The following is a 20288-nucleotide window of genomic DNA, read 5'->3' as shown; positions in this document are numbered from 1 at the left end:
AAATGGAGCCCAAAATTCCTGTTGCTAAGCGAGACATCGGTTAAGCGAGTTCTGCCCCCATTTTACCAATTTTCTTGCCACCGTCACTAAGCGAATCCCCGCCATCAATAAGCCAGTCACCCAGTTGTTAAGTGAATCTGGTTTCTCCTGTTGACTTTGCCTGGCAGAAGGTCGCAAAAGAAATCACTTGATACCCTGGGACACTGCGACTGTCGTAAATATGAACCAGTTGCCAAGTGTCTCAATTTTGATCACATGGGGAATGCTGCAATGGTCATAAGTGTGAAAAAAATGGTCCTAAGTCCCTTTTTTTCAGAGTCGTTGTAACTTTGAACGGTCACTAAATGAATTGTTGTTAAGTCAAGGACTACCTGGGTTTGGAACAATTGTTCTGGGCCTGTCTCACGTTTGTTTCATTGAAATAAACCAGGGTAAAGAAAACATAAACACATCTCATTTAATGTTTTAATATCCAAAGCAAGTTTCGAAATGGAACGGAAAGAATTCCTCTTAAAAATCTTTGCTTCTCCATTTCCCCGGGGGTCCCGGCAGGAAATGACCGGCAACCGATTCGTGGCCAAGAAATCTACAAAGAAAGGCTCTTAGGATCTTCTAACAAGCTCACCCCGGGGATTTCTCTGCCCACCCAAGGCTCTCCCTGGGGAAAAAAAAAAAAATTCAGATTCCACTCTAGCCTGTCAATTACCTTTTCTCTGCACAGAGATCAGGGTGTGGATGTGACATCACAATGGCTGTGTATCCAGAGAGGCTAAAAGCTCGGTCTTCCCTGGGGACAGAGCTTCTTGGCCTTCAGGGATGGCAGAAGGTACAAGAAGACTCTGGACAAACAGCCCCAAGGAGCAGAGGGGCAGGGAGCAACTCTGCCAGGCTCGCACTGGCCCAGACTGATGGGTCCCGGATAGAGTGACATTTTCCCCAAACACTTTTTATAACTGGGCTACGGTATCATCAGAGGTAAGAAAACTTCATCCAGAGTCTTTTATGAACAGAAGGGATGTCACCTCCTCTCCCATTTCCAACCTATAAACCCAGAATTCCTGCCAGGATGGCGAGTTCAGGATGCAAAAAAGAAAAAAAGTTGAGGTTGTAATGTTGTTATCTTGTACCATGCTAAAAAGAGTTGGAAGTCAACACCTTTTTTCTTCTTCCCTTTTACCTCATATTTTCGTTCCCCCTTTTCTTTTTCCTTCCCTTAATTTCCTATTTTTATTTTTCTTTGTATTTTATGCATCAATAAAACAATAAAAGTTATAGAGGGAAGCTTGGCCAATGTCCTTATATTTTCTAACCCCTCAACATTACTCCATCCTAGAAGTTCCATTAACCATTGAAAATGACTTCAAGAACGTTGAAGGATGAGAGCAGTGTTTCTCAAACTTGGCCACCTGAAGATGGGTGGACTTCAGAAGTCCACACGTCTTCAGGTCTTCACACGACTTCTAGAGTAGTATAGGCCTTCCTTGTTCTTCCTTCGTTCTTCTAGTCCAATGTTCTCAACCTTGGCTACCTAAAGACATGTGGATGTTCAACTTCCAGAGTTGAAGTCCACACATCTTCAGGTCTTCACATGACTTCAACTTCCATAGTAGTAGTAGTAGTATGCCTTCCTTGTTCTTCCTTCCTTCTTCTAGTCCAATGTTCTCAACCTTGGCCACCTAAAGACGTGTGGATGTTTAACTTCCAGACTTGAAGTCCACACATCTTCAAGTGGATTGAGAACATTGGACTAGAACAGTAAACTTTTTGCCATCGCGTGCCAGGAGGGGGGTGGGGGATGTTCGCGCACATGTGTGCCCACACCCATAATTCTACGTGCCCCGCCCTGCACATGCGCGCGCAAACCACCCTCCCCCCATTCTTGGCACGCGATGGCCAGGTAGGCCTGTTTTTCTTTCTCGCCTGGCTCCAGATCTTCTCTATGCATCTGGGGAGGGCGAAAACAGCCTTCCCCATCCCACCCGCAGGCCCTCCAGAGGCAGGAAACAGCCTGTTTCACTACTTCTGGTGGGCCCAGAAGTCCCAAAAATCAGCTGGCTGGTGCACGCATGCATGCCAGAGCTGAGCTAGCATGCCCACTGATATGGCTACGTGTGCCATCTGTGGCACACGTGCCATAGGTTCACCATCACGGGACTCCATCAAGGAAGAACAAGGAAGACCTATGAGACAGGTCCTCAACCCTAAATTCAGCCCTTCTGCCTATATACTACTACACCACCCTGGAGAAGTACTAAAAGATGGAGGGCCATCAGCTCAGAGGTTCTCTAGATCTTGTTGATGCAACCGTCAACCGTTCACTCCCTCCTACACAAGCTACAAACTTCTTCCGTTCTTTGTTTGATAGCTCACGATGACTACCAGCCAGAAAAGGGGACAGATCACCAAACTTAAACCAAGATCTCTTGGCTTGAAAGAAGGTAAGAGCTTCAAAGGACCTCTTACTACAGCTGTCCCAGCTTCGAAGGCTTCACACCACCATTCCCAGGAGTAGCTTCGTTCGTATTTTGTGAATCTGGTCATTGTGGTCTGGAAATCTTAAGTTTATGGCTTGCTATTATAGTAAAAGGGATGCGGTGGCTCAGTGGCTAAGACGCTGAGCTTGTCGATCGAAAGGTCAGCAGTTCAGCGGTTCGAATCCCTGGTGCCGCGTAACGGGGTGAGCTCCCGTGACTTGTCCCAGCTTCTGCCAACCTAGCAGTTCGAAAGCAGGTAAAAAATGCAGGTAGAAAAATAGGGACCACCGTTGGTGGGAAGGGAACAGCGTTCCGTGCGCCTTTGGCATTGAGTCATGCCGGCCACATGACCACGGAGACGTCTTCGGACAGCGCTGGCTCTTTTTCGGCTATGAAACGGAGATGAGCACTGCCCCCTAGAGTCAGGAACAACTAGCACCTATGTGCGAGGGGAACCTTTACCTTTACCTATTATAGTAAATGTACCCAGAATGAGTGTATTTTAGATCTATTCCAAATTGCAAACGGGTGAGATTTAGCGGGCCAACCGGGATAATTTTTATTGTGGATCATTAATTTGACGTATGTTAAAAGTTTCCCCAGAAGAACGAAAGTCCGGAACAACCTGTTCTTAAGGCGCAAACAAGAGTTTTCGAAAAGGAGACGTTTGTCATGTTCGGGGGAAAAAAATAGGACTTTTTACATTTTTTGCCATTTCTCAAGAATTTGGAGGTTGGGATAGAACGTGGGAAAATGTTGGGTCTTAACCTGGCTTGTTGAACTGAGCCTGTCTTCTCTTCTCGGAGCCAGGATTGACCGAGATGTACCAAGGGGAGTTGCTTTGTGATGTCACGCTGGTGGCCGATGGACAGAGGTTTCCTTGCCACAGGTAAGGGTCTCACTGTCAACTCGCAAAGCATCCCTGGCCTGCTCTCGAGTTGCCATAGGAAAGGGGGAACTGAAGAAGCACCATGGCAGCCGAAGACAGGAGCACATTCCAGACATATTTTTCTCAAGGCTGTCTCCCAGGGTTACCCACAGCAGCCGGAGGGGAGTGATCTCTACAAACTTATTCCATTATCTAGAATGGAATAAGATCAGGAGTGGGATTCAGCCGGTTCGGACCGGTTTGAGTGAACCGGTTGGTACGATTTTGCACAGTTAGGAGAACCGGTAAAATCGACCACCAACTAGCCCCGCTCGCCCTGCCCCACCCTACCCTATATATTATCTTCCCTTCACCACGCGGTCCAGCTAATTTCTGTGCCTTGTCTCTGTGCCTCACCCGCAGAGATAAGAATGCCGCCCACTCGGCCTTCACCTCAGGTCGGGGCCCAGGGACATAGCATTTCCCGGCTCTGGCCTTGCCCTGGAGCTGCCACCTGCTTGCCACCTGCCTCTGCCGGGTCAGGGATAATGCACCATTCCCCAGCTCCGGCCTTGCCACGGAGCCGCCGCCCACTCGCCGCCACTCCCTTCTGGCCTCAAACTACATCTGGGTTCTTCTTACCTAAAGCGCAGCAGCGGAGTGCAGAGATGGAGCGGAGCAGGCCTCAAAAGGCTGTTCGGTTGATCCTCGCAGTGTAGCGGAAGCTACGCCTGTGCAGAAGCCATGCACGCATGTGTGGAAGTCAGGCGCACATGCGTGGAAGACACCCACGCATACACAACTCACATTTTGGCGAACCAAAATTGTTAACTGGGTTGAATCTCACCACTGAATAAGCAGGAGGCTGGACTAGAAGATCTCCAAGGTCCCTTCCAGCACTGTTAATTCTGTTACTTTCTACAATTTTTGGGGTAATATTCCGGCTGTGCGAAACATGCCAGGAGATGATCCTGCATTTCGAAAATTGATTCCCTCCCCCAAAAAACAGAGGAATGATTTAATCTAGAAAGCTTCTTCAATTAACTTAGTTAACTTGTTGGCCTAGATCCAGGATTGTTTGGCCCTGAAGAGGGTTTTTTACAGGGTTTTTCACCATCCTCGCCGGGATGTTGTTCTGGGGATTATCGCTAGAGACCACGGCACACGTCAATGCCACACGTGTCTAAACCCCGCATGGACATCTGCCTCTCGTTGCAGGGCCTTGCTGGCAGCCGTGAGTCCTTATTTCCGGGACGTCTTCGTCCAAGGTGGGAAAGACCTGGAAGGGTCAGAGGTCCAGCTGGAGAACGTGTCTCCGTCCCTCATGCAGAACATCCTGAAATACATCTACACGGAAGAACTCGCACTCACTCCCGAGCTGGCTCCGTCACTCTTCACCGGAGCCAGCCAGCTGCAGATCATCCCCTTGGAAACGGTCTGCTGCAGGTAGGTTTCCAGATGTTCCCTTACGGTTGCGCCAAGGGCATCGCGGGCTGGTTTGAACTCATCCCTAAGATCTCTTGGTGGTCTCCCATCCCAGCCACCCCAAGGCGTGCGCGAATGGGAGAGCCGAAGAGATGAAGGCGAGACGGAACTGGCAAGATTCGAACGAAGGTTTTGCTTTTTCCTGAACGTCAAAAGGAAACTAGCCAATCGGTTAAAAAGCTAAACGGTTTAAAAACTTGGTTTAAAAAGCTAAAAGGGCTTCTTTTTTTTTTTTTTTAGTGGGTTAAAGGAACCAGGCTGGAAACCAGGACTCTGTGAGTTCTAGTCCTGCCTTAGGCATGAAAGTCAGTTGGGTGTCTTCGAACGAATCACCAGGAGATGGGGAGTTCTAGTCCTGCCTTAGGCATGAAAGCCAGCTGGGTGACTTTGTACCAGTCCCTTTCTCCCAACCCAATCCACCTCACAGGATTGTTGTTGTTGTTGTTGTTGTGGGGGAAATAGAAGGAGGAAGGAATTTTAAGTATGTGAGGTCCTTGGTACAACATTTCGTGACCAAGCTAGGTAACACCAGTGATGCACTGATAATGTTCCCTACTTGGGTCATGAAACGTCTACAGGAAAATCACCAAGCTCAGAGAGCGCCAAGGATTTCCTAGACCTCCCTTTCTCCCTTCCTCCTCCTCCTCCTCTCCTCAAACCCCCATCCCCTTCTAGCACTGAGGATGTAACCAAGCTGGGTCATGAAACGTCCGCACGAAAACCCCCAAGCTCAGAGACCCCTCAATTTCAACCCTGAGCTACAAATCTTGTCTTCAGTGGCGCTCTTCATTCTTCCACCAAAAACACCCTGCCCTTTTTTGCTGATCTTTGAAGATCAAACAGGTCTCCCCTTCCATCTCTCTCCTTTCTAGGTTCCTGGTGGCCCATCTCTCCATCCAGAACTGCTTTGAGATGTATTCCTTAGCTCAGCTGCACCACAGCCAGCCTCTCCTCCACGCTGTTCTCCAGCTCCTGATCAGGAATTTTGAGTGGACGTTCGAAGGGGACAATTTCCTCCGACTGGACTCCGGCGATCTCGCCACTGTCATCGCCTCCGATGACCTCAACGTGGCTTCCGAGCTCAAGGTCTACCAGGCGATACGGCGGTGGGTGCAGGGTGAGCCCAGCAAGCGCAGCCCCTTCCTTGGACAGCTTCTGAACCACGTCCGCTTCCCCCTCTTCGGTCCCGAGGAACAAGACATACTCCAGGAAGATCTGGAGAGATGGAACGACCTCGAACTCGAACGGAAAGTCATGGATGGCCCCGAACGGTTAGAAGAAAGCCGCGGACTGCGCCAAGGCATGTACAAGCCGCACATTTTCTGCATCGACACTCAGATGTGCGAGTATCAACAGCTGGAGAGCGAAGAGGGCCATGTGAGCTGTTACGAGCCACAGGCCGAAGTCTGGGAGAAACTTCCCGGCTTACAATCGTTGACCCACGCTTGCTGTACCTCCAACGGAGACAAGGTCTACGTCTCAGGAGGCGTCTACAAGAACGCGTATTCCAATGCCGTCTACGAATTCAACGCCTTTACCAATCAGTGGCTGCAGCTCCGGGCCATGACTGTGCCCCGCGCGGCCCACGGCTTCGTGTTCGACCGTCAAAAACTCTACGCCATGGGAGGCTGGCGTAGATTCCAGACTTTCCTAAACCTGGCTGAGATCCTTGACCTCGACACGGGGATCTGGACTCCGATGGCCAAGTTGCCCTTTGCCCTGAGCCACCCAGCTTCCAGCGTGTTGCGGGAGAAGGTGTATCTCCTCGGAGGTGCCACCGGGGTCTCCAACCACTGGCTCTTCCACAAGGGAGTCTTGATCTATGGGATTGTTTCCAACACGTGGACACAAGTCCCGCTGGCGACGGGCTTCTTCGCCGCGGGCGCCGTGGCTGACAAGAACGGCATCTACATCATTGGGGGTTACACCGAGAAGAAGAACGAGGATTGGCAGGAGAGGGCCCTGGTGCCCGAGAACCGCCACAGCACCCGAAAATGCTTCTTCATCAATGAGTCCGGCAAGGTGAATTGCAACGTGACCGTTCCCAAGCTGCGGCGAGGTTTGGCCAACGCAGCGGTGGTTTACTGCGGCAAGCGGATCTACGTGTTGGGCGGAGAAGATCTGTCCCAGAGATACAAAGCGATCTACCACTGGCAGCCGGGAGAGTCCCGCTGGCACCGAGCCAGTGCCGAAATCCCCGTGCCGCGAGAAGGCATCAGCAGATTTGGTTGCGCGACTCTGTTGAGGCCCAAGCCTCATATTCTCCAACTCTTCCAAGTGACTTCGGTGGTTATTGTGTCGGCCGTCACCAAATCATAGTTCCTTCCCACCAACCTGTTCATGCGTGAACATCAGGCAGGGATTATCAATAAACTCCACTGTAATGAGGTACAATCGCCACTGGCTTCTGGGGTCCTTTGCCCAGTAGCCTATCAAGGTTACTACAAAGACCATGGACCACAGAACTATTCAGCTTTCCCATAGATCGACTTTCAGATGTCTCCAAAGCGCCAAATCCCAGCAGGTTCGCAATATCCCACCCTGAAGATGTTGATGTTCTCACCTGACATCTTTGAAGACCTCAACTTACTTAACATAATTTGGGGACCTAAGATGTTAAGTCGCTGTTTTTCATTCCTTTCTTTTCAATAAATTTGAGTGGCAATGAAAGGCACGGTCTAAGGTGGGTAGGTGGGGGTCCCTCCTGCGGGAATGGGTGGCTGATTCTGGTCCAGTCGTTGGATGAAAGAGGTCCGTAGAGGTTCTTCATCTTTGAATCAATTTGAATCAGGACAGAGTCGGAAGGGACCTGGGAGGCCTTCTAGTCCAACCCCCTGCTCAGATGTTAATCTGTTAATAATAGTGCTTTAGTCCACTGTACTACAGGCTCTGTCAGCATTCTGATGCTGCCATAAAAAGACGAGGCTTGACTTTTCACCTACTTATTTTCTCTGTAGATAATATCCCCTAGGAGATGGGAGGGGAGGGGAGAACATTCCTGTGGGGTGAGGTCAGAAGCTGGGGAGACTGACTTGGAAGATGGCCAATGAGAAGATGAGAATTGGGGAACGGAAAGGGAAGGGTTTGGGGGTCAGAGGGTTAGTATCGGCTACAACGAAGTCGGGGCCAGATCTGTCGTACTCAATAAATGGAATATTTCAGCAAAGATTAATTGTTTGGGAGTGCAATTTATTTGAGATGACATCGAAACCTGACAGGCTCCTTGGTCTTCTGGTTTTTGGTGCGGGAGCACCGGTTTCTGGCACGCATGCCCGCGCCAGGGAACTGAACTTCCGGTTTCCGGCGCTCCCATGCGTGCAAAGACCAGCTAACCGGTATGCATGCACACGTGCCAGAAACTGGAAGTCCAGTGACCAGCACGCGTGTGCATGATGGCAACTGGAAGAGCAATGGGCAACGGCTGGCGTGCCCGGAGAGATGGCTCTCCGTGCCACTTCTGGCACGCGTGCCATAGGTTCACCATCACGGCCCTAGACCATTTCAATCAATCAATCAATCAATCAATCAATCAACCAATCAATCAGAATAGAGCTGGAAGGGACCTGGGAGATCTTCTGGTGCATACCTCTGCCCAAGCAGGAGACCTATTATAACTAACTGATACCATTGTCCTTAATCTGCTAATTATACTATGAAAACATTTTAAACATTAAAAAAAGGAATATAATTTGCCCAGATATTCATGAGACCCCTCCCTGACGAATGAAAGGCAGACATGAATGTAGGCAAGGAAGAAGTAGTTTTTCTTTCTAGACTCTGTGTGGGACAAGGGGGTCGCCCGGTTGTGGCCTGGTGTGTGCGTGTTTGTGTGTGAGTGAGAGTGAGAGTGTGTGTGTGTGAGAGAGAGAGAGAGAGAAGGAGAAAAAGAGCGAGAAAGAGGTGGAGAGAGAGAATGAAAGAGAGAAAAAAAAGGAGAGGTAGTGGGAGAGAGAATGAGAAGAGAGGAGAGAGAGAACAAAAGAGAGAAAATGAGAGGGGGGAGAGAGTACGAAAGAGTGTGAGAAAGACAAGAAAGAAAGGAGAGAAAAAGAGAAGGAGAAAAAGAAAGAGAGAATGAAAGAAAAAAGAAAGAGAGAGAGAAAGAGAGAGGGGGGGGCGAGGCAAAGGCCCCTCTCAGCAGGCGGGCCCCTCCAGGCCGGTAAGGGCCACGGCAGTCTTGCGAAACAACTCCAGGATCGGCTTCTTGGGCAGTTTGACCGCAGCACAGCCGAAGCCGCTGACCCCCCAGTTGGCGAAGGGCAGCCGCTCCTGGCAGCGGATCCAGCGGGGGGCACCCTGCTCCCAGTAGTAGACGGTATTGTAGTATTCCTCCTCGTTCTCGCCCACCGCCCGCCGCCCCAGCGCCACATTCTCGCCGCCCAACACGTAGATCCGCTGCTTCCAGCGCACCACGCCCGCGCCGGCCAGCTCCACGGGCAAAGGTGGCACGGCCACGCGACGGTCCACGCGCCCGTCGGCGCCCAGGAAAAAGCAGCGTCGGGTGCAGCGCAGCCCATCCGAATCCGACCGCCGGTCACGCGTGGGCTGGTGCTGCCGCGTGCGTCCACGGAAATAGCCACCCACAACGTAGATGCCCTCATTCATGGCCACGGCACCTGCCCAGTAGCCCCCGCTGCTGAGGAAGGCTTGGGTCCACTGGTTGGCACCCACCTGGTAGATGAGCACCTTACGCGACGCGTACCATGCGCCCACCGCTTCCGTCGCACCTCCCACCAGGTAGAGGCGACCACGCAGCGCGGCCGATGCAAAGTGGCTCAGCGGCAGCGGCAGTCGTGCTATGCGCACCCAGCACTGCTCGGTTAGGTCATAACTCTCGGCCGAGTCAAGATAGTCCTCGAAGTTGCGCCAGCCACCCAGTGCGAAGAGGCGGCCGCCCCATGTGAGGAAGCCGTGAGAGGCCCGCGCTACCGACATGGACGCCAGCCGGCTCCAGCGGCCCCGCAGTGAGCTGTATTCATGCAGTGTGTTTGAGTAGGTATCGTCTGTGTGGACGCCGCCCGTGACAAAAAGCCGGTCACGCAGCGCCACACAGCGCGCGCAGTAGAGCCTTTCCAGTAGAGGCAGCTTCTCCCAAAGGCCGGCTTGAGGGTCGTAGCAGCCCACCTGGAAATCCTTGGTGCGCAGCTCAGGTCCCTCCAGGTTGAAAAGATCCACACACACAATACAGGTGTTAAACATGCCCCGCCGGAGACCCCCGCACTGGGCCAGCCGCTCCTGCCGGTTCAGGCGCCTCCAGCGTGGACGCAGCTCCTTGGGCCGCTGCAGAAGCTCGGTTTGTACCTGGCGCAGCTCTTCTGGGGTGAGCAGCGGGAAGCGCACCTGGGCTAGCAGGCGGGCCAGGAAAGGTAAGCGGAGAGCGCTCTGGGCTTGTACCCAGCGCCACGCGGCCCGGTAGACCAGCAACTCGGAGGAGACTAGCAGATTGTCGGAAGCCAGGATGCTCTCCAAGGTGCTGGGGTTGAGGTCCAGGAAAGTGGGCGCCTCTTGGGACAGGCGCTTGAAGTGGGTGTGCACCAGGCTTTTGGCCTCCTGGAAGAGCGCAGGGTCGTTGTGCGAGTAGCCCAGCTGGTAGATGCTCAAGCAGTTCTCCGGACAGAGGTGCTCCAACAGGTAGCTGCAGAGAGAGGGGGGAACGTAAGGGCGAAGGATCGACCGGAGTCCCACCAAGGAAGGAGGAATGGCCCAGAACAGGTGTCTGCAACCTTAAACACTCAAATGAGCCATTTGGACCCGTTTCCCCCAGAAAAGAAAACACCGGGAGCCACAAAACCCTTCCCGTGCCTGACTTATTTCTCGAGCGGCCACAAAACTAACATATGTAGTTGAATTAAACGTTCTCTTTTCTTCTGAAACTTTTCTTTTCTTGGGATTTATTCATGGTTGGCCTACCGGAGGTTGAAAAGCTCAATAAATCACGTGCCGGCAGGTGTCGCACATTGGCAGTTATGACATATAGTTTGAGTGACAGGGAGCCGCAGCAGAGGGCTGAAAGAGCCACATGCGGCTCCAGAGCTGCAGGTTGCTGACCCCTGGCCCAGAATAACATATCTCTTGCTGTTTTTTAAGAGAACTGTAGAGGGAGCCCTTGAGCAGGAAAAGAACAGGAGAGACACTCCAGAGCAAGAAGAAGATTGGGGGGGGGCTCCATCCCCACCCCACTCCCCAAAATCAACATCCAGCAGGCATTGTGCAACCTGATGGTTACCTGGAACAGCTTTCCAGCAAAGGAAGGATCTGGAGGCGGCTGGCTGCTTCGTACAGGTCTTCGGCGATCTCGGGCGTGAGTTCGATTTCCTCCGTGTAGTAGTATTGTACCACCATTTGAATGATGGCGGGGTCCATGTCCTGAAGAAGCACCTCTCCGTCCTGGGACTCGCGGAAAGAGTTGGAGAACATGGCTCGGAAGTAGGGGTTGATAGCTGCCAGGAGTATCCTAAGTCCAGAAAACAGACGAGAGCTGTTATTTTTCCCGCTGGCTTTCCAAGTGCTTCCTGGCTGGCCAGAGAGGCTGCTCTGTTTTTCCACCTCATTCTCCGGGATTTACCAATATTATTTTTTTCCTGCAATTTTTGGCCTGATCTTACTGGAGTGGAGTGGCAGAGAGAAAGAGGGATGCTCTTATTTGGGGGGGTGAGCGGGTTACTCAGGTCTCCGGAAGGAAAAAAATATAGAAATAGAAGATCTAAATAAGTAAAAAGCTAGAGCAAAAAAAGACACCAGACCAAGAAACGCTAAAAGTTTATGGGAAGGAAGCAAATATAGAAAAATGGGAAGAGACATGTGCGAAGAAGTCCTGTTAGAAAGTCTTTTTTTAAAAAACCTCTAACAGACAGGCAAAATTTGTGTTTTGGCCAATACAGTAAGCCATCTTGGGGGTGCCTTGCAGATTTTGGGTTCTATCACCATCACATTAATTAATTACCCACCCATCGCATTAATTCAACTCCCAGAAAGCGCCTGATACTACCTGCTTAATTTGCCTTTTTTAAAAAAAAAAGGGGGGGGGAGATGGATGGAAAAGGGGAGGTTGAAAGGAGGGGAGAAGGAAGGAAGGAAGGAGAGCAAAAAAAGGAAGGAGGGCAAAGAAAGGAAGGAGAGAAAGGAAGGAGAAGGAAGGAAAGAAGGAAGGAAGGAAGGAAGGAAGGAAGGAAGGAAGGAAGGAAGGAAGGAAGGAAGGAAGGAAGGAAAAGGAAGGAAGGAGAGCAAAAAAGGAAGGAAGGAAAACAAAGAAAGGAAGGAGAGCAAAGGAAGGAAGGAAGGAGAGGGAAGGAAGGAAGGAGAGCAAAGAAAGGAAGGAGAGCAAAAAAGAAAGGAAGTTAAACAAAGAAAGGAAAGAGAGCAAAGAAAGGAAGGAAGGAGAGGGAAGGAAGGAGAGCAAAGAAAGGAAGGAGAGCAAAAAAGGAAGGAAGGAAAACAAAGAAAGGAAGGAGAGCAAAGAAAGGAAGGAAGGAGAGGGAAGGAAGGAAGGAGAGCAAAGAAAGGAAGGAGAGCAAAAAAGAAAGGAAGGAAAACAAAGAAAGGAAGGAGAGCAAAGAAAGGAAGGAAGGAAGGAGAGCAAAGAAAGGAAGGAGGGCAAAGAAAGGAAGGAGAGAAAGGAAGGAAGGAAGGAAAGGGAAGGAAGGAGAGCAAAGAAAGGAAGGAGAGCAAAAAAGGAAGGAAGGAAAACAAAGAAAGGAAGGAGAGCAAAGAAAGGAAGGAAGGAGAGGGAAGGAAGGAAGGAAGGAGAGCAAAGAAAGGAAGGAGAGCAAAAAAGAAAGGAAGGAAAACAAAGAAAGGAAGGAGAGCAAAGAAAGGAAGGAAGGAGAGGGAAGGAAGGAAGGAGAGCAAAGAAAGGAAGGAGAGCAAAGAAAGGAAGGAGAGAAAGGAAGGAGAGAGAAGGAAGGAAGGAAGGAAGGAAAGAAAGAAAGAAGGAAGGAAGGAAAAGGATGAATGAATGCAGTGAATTCTGGCAACCCTTATCTCTGTAACACAATCATCACAACACAATACCTGTGACAGGGGAATCGTTCTCCTTTGGCCACAATAGTTGTGTCACACAGAAGCTCTTCCTGATGCAGCTGTTCCAGGCCTAAAAAAATAACTCGGACTTGTTAGCATGTTTGTGAAGAAAAACACAACCTCTCCTCAACAGAGAACTCTGCATGCGCCCAGATTTGTTTCAAAGGATGCTACACAACACTTAACAACTTTCAGCCTGCTTTTTCAGAGATGAGGGGCTCAGCGGCAAGGATGAAGAGAGAGCAGTGTCTATGGAGATTCTCAGTCACCCAGCTCATGGTTATCCCAGAATAATTCCTTTTTTCCCTCCGCAAAGCATAGTGATTGGAGAAGGAGGATCCTAAGAGAATAAGCAGGCACACAGTGAGGAAAACATCAAACTGTTTGTGTAGCACACTCAGGGCTGCCAGTGCATGTTGTGGTCCGCCCGCAGCCTGCGGAGTTGGCAGCAAGTCGGACAACGATGAGGCTGAGGAAGAACAGGGGCCAGTCCTGGAGCCTGGGGAGGGCTCGGATGAGGGCTCTACGTCGGAGGCAGAGATGGGGCCAGGGCCATCGGTGAGTGATGTGCGGACTCCGGAGCCTCCAGAGTCGGACAGCAGAGAGGCAGAGGAACAGAGGGAGCCTGTTCCCAGTGCGCGCATGCGCAGAGCTGCCAGAAGGCAAGAACAGTTAAAACAAAAGGGGCGACTCAGGAGTAAGGCCTGGAGATGATTGGCCCCTCCCATAAGGCTTAAAAGACCAGCAACGGCTCTTGGGCTCTTTGCCGGAAAACAACGTTGAGAGATTTGCTTCTTGTGTCACTGTATTCATTTCGTGTCGGCGACTTCTGCTTCTGAACTTTTGCCAAGAGAAGCCTTTGGCAGTTTGCCTAACTATCCCAAGGTCGGTGATAAACGGAGGAATGGTGTTTTGAAGAATTTGCTTTCATTTAGTTTGGACTACGCTGAGAATGAGTTAATTCTCAGCTGTTCTAATAAAGTCTGTTTGTTTTCGAATTGTTTGTATTTAATACTAACTACTTGGGCCTGGGTCACAACAGTGCATTGCTTTTGATGTATAATCCTCATTGCCAGCTTACTCTCTTACGATCCCTTTCTCTCCAACAAATGTAACTACAAACAGTTCCCTTCTTCTTCATTATTTCACCGCCATTGGTGGGTGGAGCATTCCAAGGATGAGGGAGTAGAGAAAAAAATTAAGACACTCGCAGTCACACGATTTCTCTCTTAGTGACCGCTTTGCTTAATGACGGAATTGCCACTCCCAAGCCTGGTCACTATATGAGGACTGCCTGTACTTTAAGGGCACCTTTAGAGTCTGTTCACACCTTCAAAATGCTATTTAAAAAGTCAGTCCTGACATGACAATCCTCAAACACGGAGGCCATCCTGGGCTGAATTTTTCCATGGAAACCTGGTTACTATTGTTCTAAATTAGGGCTTGTTTTCACGAAGGCAGGAAACGGACCTTCTCGTATGTAGTGATCCAAAGGTTTGGGCTGCTCCTCAGTAAGATCCTCCTCTCTGTCCAACAGTGGATTCATTCTTGTGGCTCCAAGTTGATCCCAGAAAAATGAAGCTGGGTTATCCGTCTGAGTAAAGCAAGCAGAGAAAAACAATTACGGCAAGCAGAATTGCAGAGTTTCTCAACCTCGGGAACGTTAAGTGGTGTGGATTTCAACTCCCAGAATTCCTCAGACAGCCGTAACGCACCTTCCTCCTCCTCTCTCCCCCACCACAACAACAACCCTGTTAAGTGGGACGAGCTCTGGCCCAAAGTCACTCAGAAGGCTAAGGCGGGACTCGAACTCACGATCTCCTGCTTTCTATCCTGGCGCCTTAACCATTAGACCCAACTGCCTCCCTTTGAAACAGGGCCCCTTTGAAGGAGAGCCACTGGGGGAGAACCTTACCTGGAGGGGGGGCGTTAAATAATCAAGGAGGTTGCCGACACCTGGGGTTCTGACCTAGGCTTCCTTAGAAATGAAACAGCGCAAACTTACTCCCGGCAAACCTCTCTAATTCATACGGCGGTAAATTACTGTCATTTACAGTCCGCAAGGCTTGATAAACAGACTTTCAGAGGAGTGTTTACAAACACCCACCTTATCTCCCTTGGAATGCTGCCAGAGAACTAATTGCCACATGCAGGACAAGGCCAAACTTGGCACAGAGTCACAAAAACAGAATTTTCAAATCTTGACTCGGCCAAATGAACTAATTGCTTCCTGCAAAAGCTCACGTCCCGTTCGCTTCTCTTTTATGTCTTATGGAAGGAGCCAATCATCTCCAAGCCTTACTCCCAAGTCGACCCTGTTTCCTTAATTGTTCCTGTCTCCTGGGAACAGGACTGGTCCACGTTCCTCCCCAACCTCCTCACTGTCCGAATCTGCTGCCAGTGTGTGGCAGGCCGCAACACTTGGAGAAAGATTGTGCAATGAAAACTTACATGCTTGTACGGCTACGGGTGCAAGGAGACGCACACCTATGCACACATGCGTGCGCTGGAGGATTTTCGCGCAAACTCCCTTCTCTTACGAAAATTCAGCGAACCGAACGAAAAACCAGCAGAGGGAGAAATGCAGACGAATTTCCTGGCGCAGCACTAAGTTCAAGAAATCTCTGCCGGTCTACAGAGTGGTGGGCTCCCCCCATTAGACTCTCCTACCCACCCACCCATCTTGACCTCTCCTTTCGCCCCCTTACCTTTGTCCAGACTGGTGGTCTCGCTTCCTCCCAGACCGGGAAGCCAAATTGGCCCTTAGCATCAGCCGATGTCCGATTGGCTCACCTGAGACAGGTGTCATAGTCCATTTTTACATAGGGAGGGGGGGTTTTCCTCTGATGTGTTCAGGACAGATTGTCTGCCTGCAAGATTGGGGGGGGGCAGGCCCGCCCCAACTGGAGTTTTAAGAAGGTGGAGGAGAGGTCTGATTTTGAGGGTGTGTGAAAAACTCCGAAAAGAAGGAAGAAATAAAGATTATTTGATCTTCAGTTGAAAATTTCGGGCTGCAAATATTTCTGAAATGTGCTGTACATTAAGGCGCCATTATACAGGTGGTCCTTAACTTAACAACAGTTCATTTAGTGACCGTTCAGAAAAAAAGGGACTTAGGACCGTTTCTCGCACTTACGACCGTTGCAGCATCCCTACGGGTCACACGGTTGACGTTTGGATGCTTGACAGCGGTTTCATATTTATGACGGTGGCATGACCCCGATCGTCCTAAATATGAATCCCGTTGCCAAGCGTCCGAATTTGGATCACGGGAGCCAAATTGAGGATGGGGCAACGGTCGTAAGGGTGGGGAAACGGTCTTAAGGTGCTTTTTTCGGTGCCATTGTAACTTTGAACGGTTGCTAAGCGAACCATTGTAAGATGAGGACTACTGTATTTGGCCCCGCAGATACGGAGAGCTGGGGCTCACTCCTAGAATCAGCACTTTTATTTTTACAGGGGTCTAGTGTGTTCATCCCAGATAGTCAAACTTCCTCAAATCTCCCCCCTATAAATTACCCAGACCCAATCCACATATCAAAGGATAAGGTCTGCAAACACAGTGTTAATTAAATAAGGTCTCCCAGAGGAACCGCCTGTTCACAAGAATATACATACTTACACACACACACACACACACACACACACACCTCAAGTGTCATCCTAGAATCAGCAGTTTTCCTCAAACTTCCTCAACCCCCCCCACTAATAAATTACCCAGATCTAATCCACATATCAAAGGATAACATCTGCAAACACAGTGTTCATTAAATTAGGTCTTCCAGAGGAACCGCATGTTCACAAGAATAAACATACTTACACACACACACACACGCACACACCCCTCAAGTGTCATCCTAGAATCCCGACTTTTACTCAAACTTCCTCAAACCCCTGCAATAAGTTACCCAGACCCAATCCACATATCAAAGGATAAGGTCTGCAAACACAAACAGAGTTCATTCAATCAGGTCTCCCCGAGGAACGGCATGTTCACAAGAATAAACATACTCACACATGCACAGCCACACACACACACACACACACGCGCCTCTTCAGGGTCACTCTAGAATCAGCACGTCGGCACTTCCACACCCAGGACGAGCTCCCGTTATAAAACAGCTTCTTCGTACCCCGTTTCTCTGTCGCTTATCCCCAAGGGCGAACTGTTTTCCCTTTAGGCCTAAAATATTTCTGCTTTCCTCCCAGCTGGCCGGGATCCAATTTTTATTTATTGTTGGGCAACCCCGGGCTCAACTTGGGACCCCCCCCCCACCCCCACCCCCAAATTATTCTTCTGACGAGGGGAAGGAAGTGAGTAGGAACACATGACTGGCGCAAACGTGAGCAGGCGCCTCGTCTCAACTCCGCTGACCAAGTTGTGCAAGAGGATTGCCCCATAACGATATGCAAGGAAGCCCTCTTTCTCTCTTCCCCACCCCCTATTTTGGGGGCTGCTTCCTCATTTGGGACCTCAGAAAAACCAACCGGAGAGTGTTGGGAAGGACGGCGGAAGCAGATTCCGGGGAGAAAAGGGGATATCCCAGTCGAAATTGCTCCAAATGCTAACTAACCCTGAGTAAGGGGGAGAGAAGTGAGCTGTCAGCTAAGCAGAAGTGACTAGGGAATTAAGTGAATTAGCCTGACGAGGTGGCTCAGTGGCTAAGACGCTGAGCTTGTCGATCAGAGAGGTCGGCAGTTCGGCGGATCGAATCCCTAGTCCAGGTCTCGTGCCTGAGCTAGGGGTTGGACTAGATGACCTCCAACGTCCCTTCCAACTCTGTTGCTGTTAAGTACCCACTGGCCGAGACGTTACATATATCTGCCAAGGGCAGAAGGAATAATGTTGTGGAAAAGCTGCTTGAGCAGGGGTTGGACTAGAAGACCTCCGAGGTCCCTTCCATTTTTTTTTTAATTATTATTTTTATCATTTTATTTATTTATTATTTAAATTTCTATACTGCCCTTCTCCTTTCGGACTCAGGGCGGTGGACAGCCAAAAATAAAACATTTGTACACAAAAGTTAAAATAGTTTTAAAATAATTAAATAAAGTTTGGCCCATAATTTAAAACATTTCAATTAAAATCATATTTCCTTTTCCGTTTTTTTTTTGTTGTTGTTGTTGTTGTTGTTTTTGGGAAGTCCATCCTTTTTATTAGTTTATTATCATATAAAACGCAAAGGGCACCCGGCAATTAAACACACTGCAAGCATTCCCAAAGTGATTTCCGCCCAATAATAATTTGCATTTGTCCTGTATTTTCAAAACAAAACGGTGCAAATGGTTTCCCTGTAGTTCAGTCCGCTGCTAAGCTACCATTTTTATTTATTTGTCTGGGGCAGTTTGTGCAACCTGTCAGACAGAACTTCTGCTCCGCTTTGTAGTTTGGATGACCTTGGCCACTCATGAAAGCTTGCAAACTGATTTTACCGCTCAGCGTGGTGTGTGAACCCGGCAAAGGGGGGTTTAGTCACCCAACAATGACTAACCAAAATCAGTGTTGACTGCGGTTCAGCCTGGATTTGTCTCTTGGACACTCCGGTTTGAGCAATACGTTGAATTCCCTGCGAACAGACAGAAGGTGGTGGTGGTGGAGGAGGAGGAGGAGGAGGAGGAGAGGAAAAGGAGGAAGAGGAGGAGGAGGAAGAGGAAGAGGAGGAGGAGGAGGAGAGGAAGAGGAGGAAGAGGAAGAGGAGGAGGAGGAGAGGAAGAGGAGGAGGAGGAGAGGAGGAAGAGGAAGAGGAAGAGGAGGAGGAGGAGGAGAGGAAGAGGAAGAGGAGGAAGAGGAGGAAGAGGAAGAGGAGGAGGAGAGAAAGAGGAGGAGGAGGAAGAGGAGGAGGAGAGGAAGAGGAAGAGGAGGAAGAGGAGGAGGAAGAGGAAGAGGAAGAGGAGGAGGAAGAGGAAGAGGAGGAGGAGGAGGAAGAGGAGGAGGAGGAGAGGAAGAGGAAGAGGAGGAGGAGAGGAGAGGAAGAGGAAGAGGAGGAGGAGGAGGAAGAGGAGGAGGAGGAGGAGAGGAAGAGGAAGAGGAGGAGGAGAGGAGAGGAAGAGGAGGAGGAGGAGGAGGAGGAAGAGGAGGAGGAGACCTGTGGGGTCTTTGGTGCTCTCTGATCTTGGTGGTTTTCTTGCAGACGTTTCATCACCCAACTAGGGAACATGATCAGTTTCTAGAAGGGAGTGGGGTGTATAGATAGGAGGAGGAAGAGAAGTCCAGTCTACTCATTGTCAGTCATAACACTGCTAGTTGCAGAAATTGGGAAGTTTCTCTTTAATTCCAGGTTGTTTCTTTCCTTTTAATAATTTCCATCCATTGTTTCTTGCCTTCTGGTGCTTTGGAGAATAAATTGACCCCTCCTCTTCTTTGGGGCAGCCCCTCAAATGCTGGAATTCTTCTATCACGTCCCCCTCTAGTCCTCCTTTTCTCTAGTCTGGTTGAATTACTGCAACCCTTCTTCCTATACTTTAATTTCCAGGCCTTTAATCGTTTCCCTTCTCTGCTTTTTTTCCAAAGTCTCAACCTCTTTTTTTTTTTTTGTAAAGCAGGGACCAGATGCGGTAATATTCCAGGTGTGGCCTTACTAAGGTTTTACAAAGCGATACTAACCCTTCACCTGATTTTTGATTCTGCGTCTCTGTTTATACAACCAAGGATCGTATTCGCTTTTTTTTTTGGCTGCTGATTCATGTTTGAGGGATCGTCTAGTAGGACTCTTAAGATCCCTTTTCCCCGTGACTGTTTCTGAGCCAGGTTTCCCCTAATCTGGACTCGTCCCTTTGGGGTTTTTTTTTTTTTTTTCCTGCCTAGGCATCAAACTTTAGCTTTTCTAGCCTGGCCTAATTTTTCCCTTTTTATTTATTTTTTATTTATTTATTTTAATTTGATTTATATGCCGCCCTTCTCCGGAGACTCAGGGCGGCTTACAACGCGTTAAGCAATAGCCTTCATCCTTTTGTATATTTTATACAAGGTCAGCTTATTGCCCCCACAAACTGGGTCCTCATTTCACCTACCTTAGAAAGGATGGAAGGCTGAGTCAACCTTGAGCCTGGCGAGATTCGAACCTGCAGAAATTGCAGGCAGCTGTGTTAATAACAGGGTGCATTAAACCACTGTACTACCAAGGCTCATGTTTTCCCTTTTAAAACACACATTTTAATTTGTTTTTAATTTATTGGGGTGTTTTTAAATCTGTCTTCGGCCCAATTGTTTAATTCGGTTTTATTCTGTTTTTTTTAAATTTTGTATTTATGTGTTTTTATCCTGTGGCTGTTCACCGCCCTGAGTCCTTCGGGAGTAGGGCGGTAGTACAAATCGAATAAACTAAACTAAAGTAAACTTTCTCCCCGTTCAAGTTCAACGCAAAGGAGCAAGAATTCCTTCCTTCTGGGATAACCGCATCCTCGTAGTACATCGGGATGTTCAGCTCTTGGTGATTTGGGGG

At 49.4% G+C, this 20288-nt stretch overlaps 2 protein-coding genes across 2 annotated transcripts; one reads left to right on the top strand and one right to left on the bottom strand.

Annotated features, from left to right (window-relative positions):
• Positions 1-4666: 4666 nt before the first annotated feature.
• Positions 4667-7146, top strand: LOC139326176 (kelch-like protein 6). Its single transcript, XM_070956318.1, has 2 exons — positions 4667-4788; positions 5700-7146. The coding sequence occupies exons 1-2, from the start codon at positions 4667-4669 to the stop codon at positions 7144-7146; spliced, it is 1569 nt and encodes a 522-aa protein (XP_070812419.1).
• Positions 7147-8961: 1815 nt separating this feature from the next.
• On the bottom strand, positions 8962-14392 carry LOC139326143 (kelch-like protein 2). Its single transcript, XM_070956276.1, has 4 exons — positions 14317-14392; positions 12838-12916; positions 11054-11281; positions 8962-10462 (listed from the first exon to the last, which is right to left on the bottom strand). The coding sequence occupies exons 1-4, from the start codon at positions 14390-14392 to the stop codon at positions 8962-8964; spliced, it is 1884 nt and encodes a 627-aa protein (XP_070812377.1).
• Positions 14393-20288: the final 5896 nt, after the last annotated feature.

This window comes from Pituophis catenifer, unplaced genomic scaffold (assembly GCF_029215685.1).
Source record: "Pituophis catenifer annectens isolate HBS135680 unplaced genomic scaffold, rPitCat1.0.hap2 SCAF_18, whole genome shotgun sequence".
NCBI classification, from domain to species: domain Eukaryota; kingdom Metazoa; phylum Chordata; class Lepidosauria; order Squamata; family Colubridae; genus Pituophis; species Pituophis catenifer.
The sequence above is the reverse complement of the archived record's forward strand: the minus strand, read 5'-3'. Positions and strand labels throughout refer to the sequence as shown.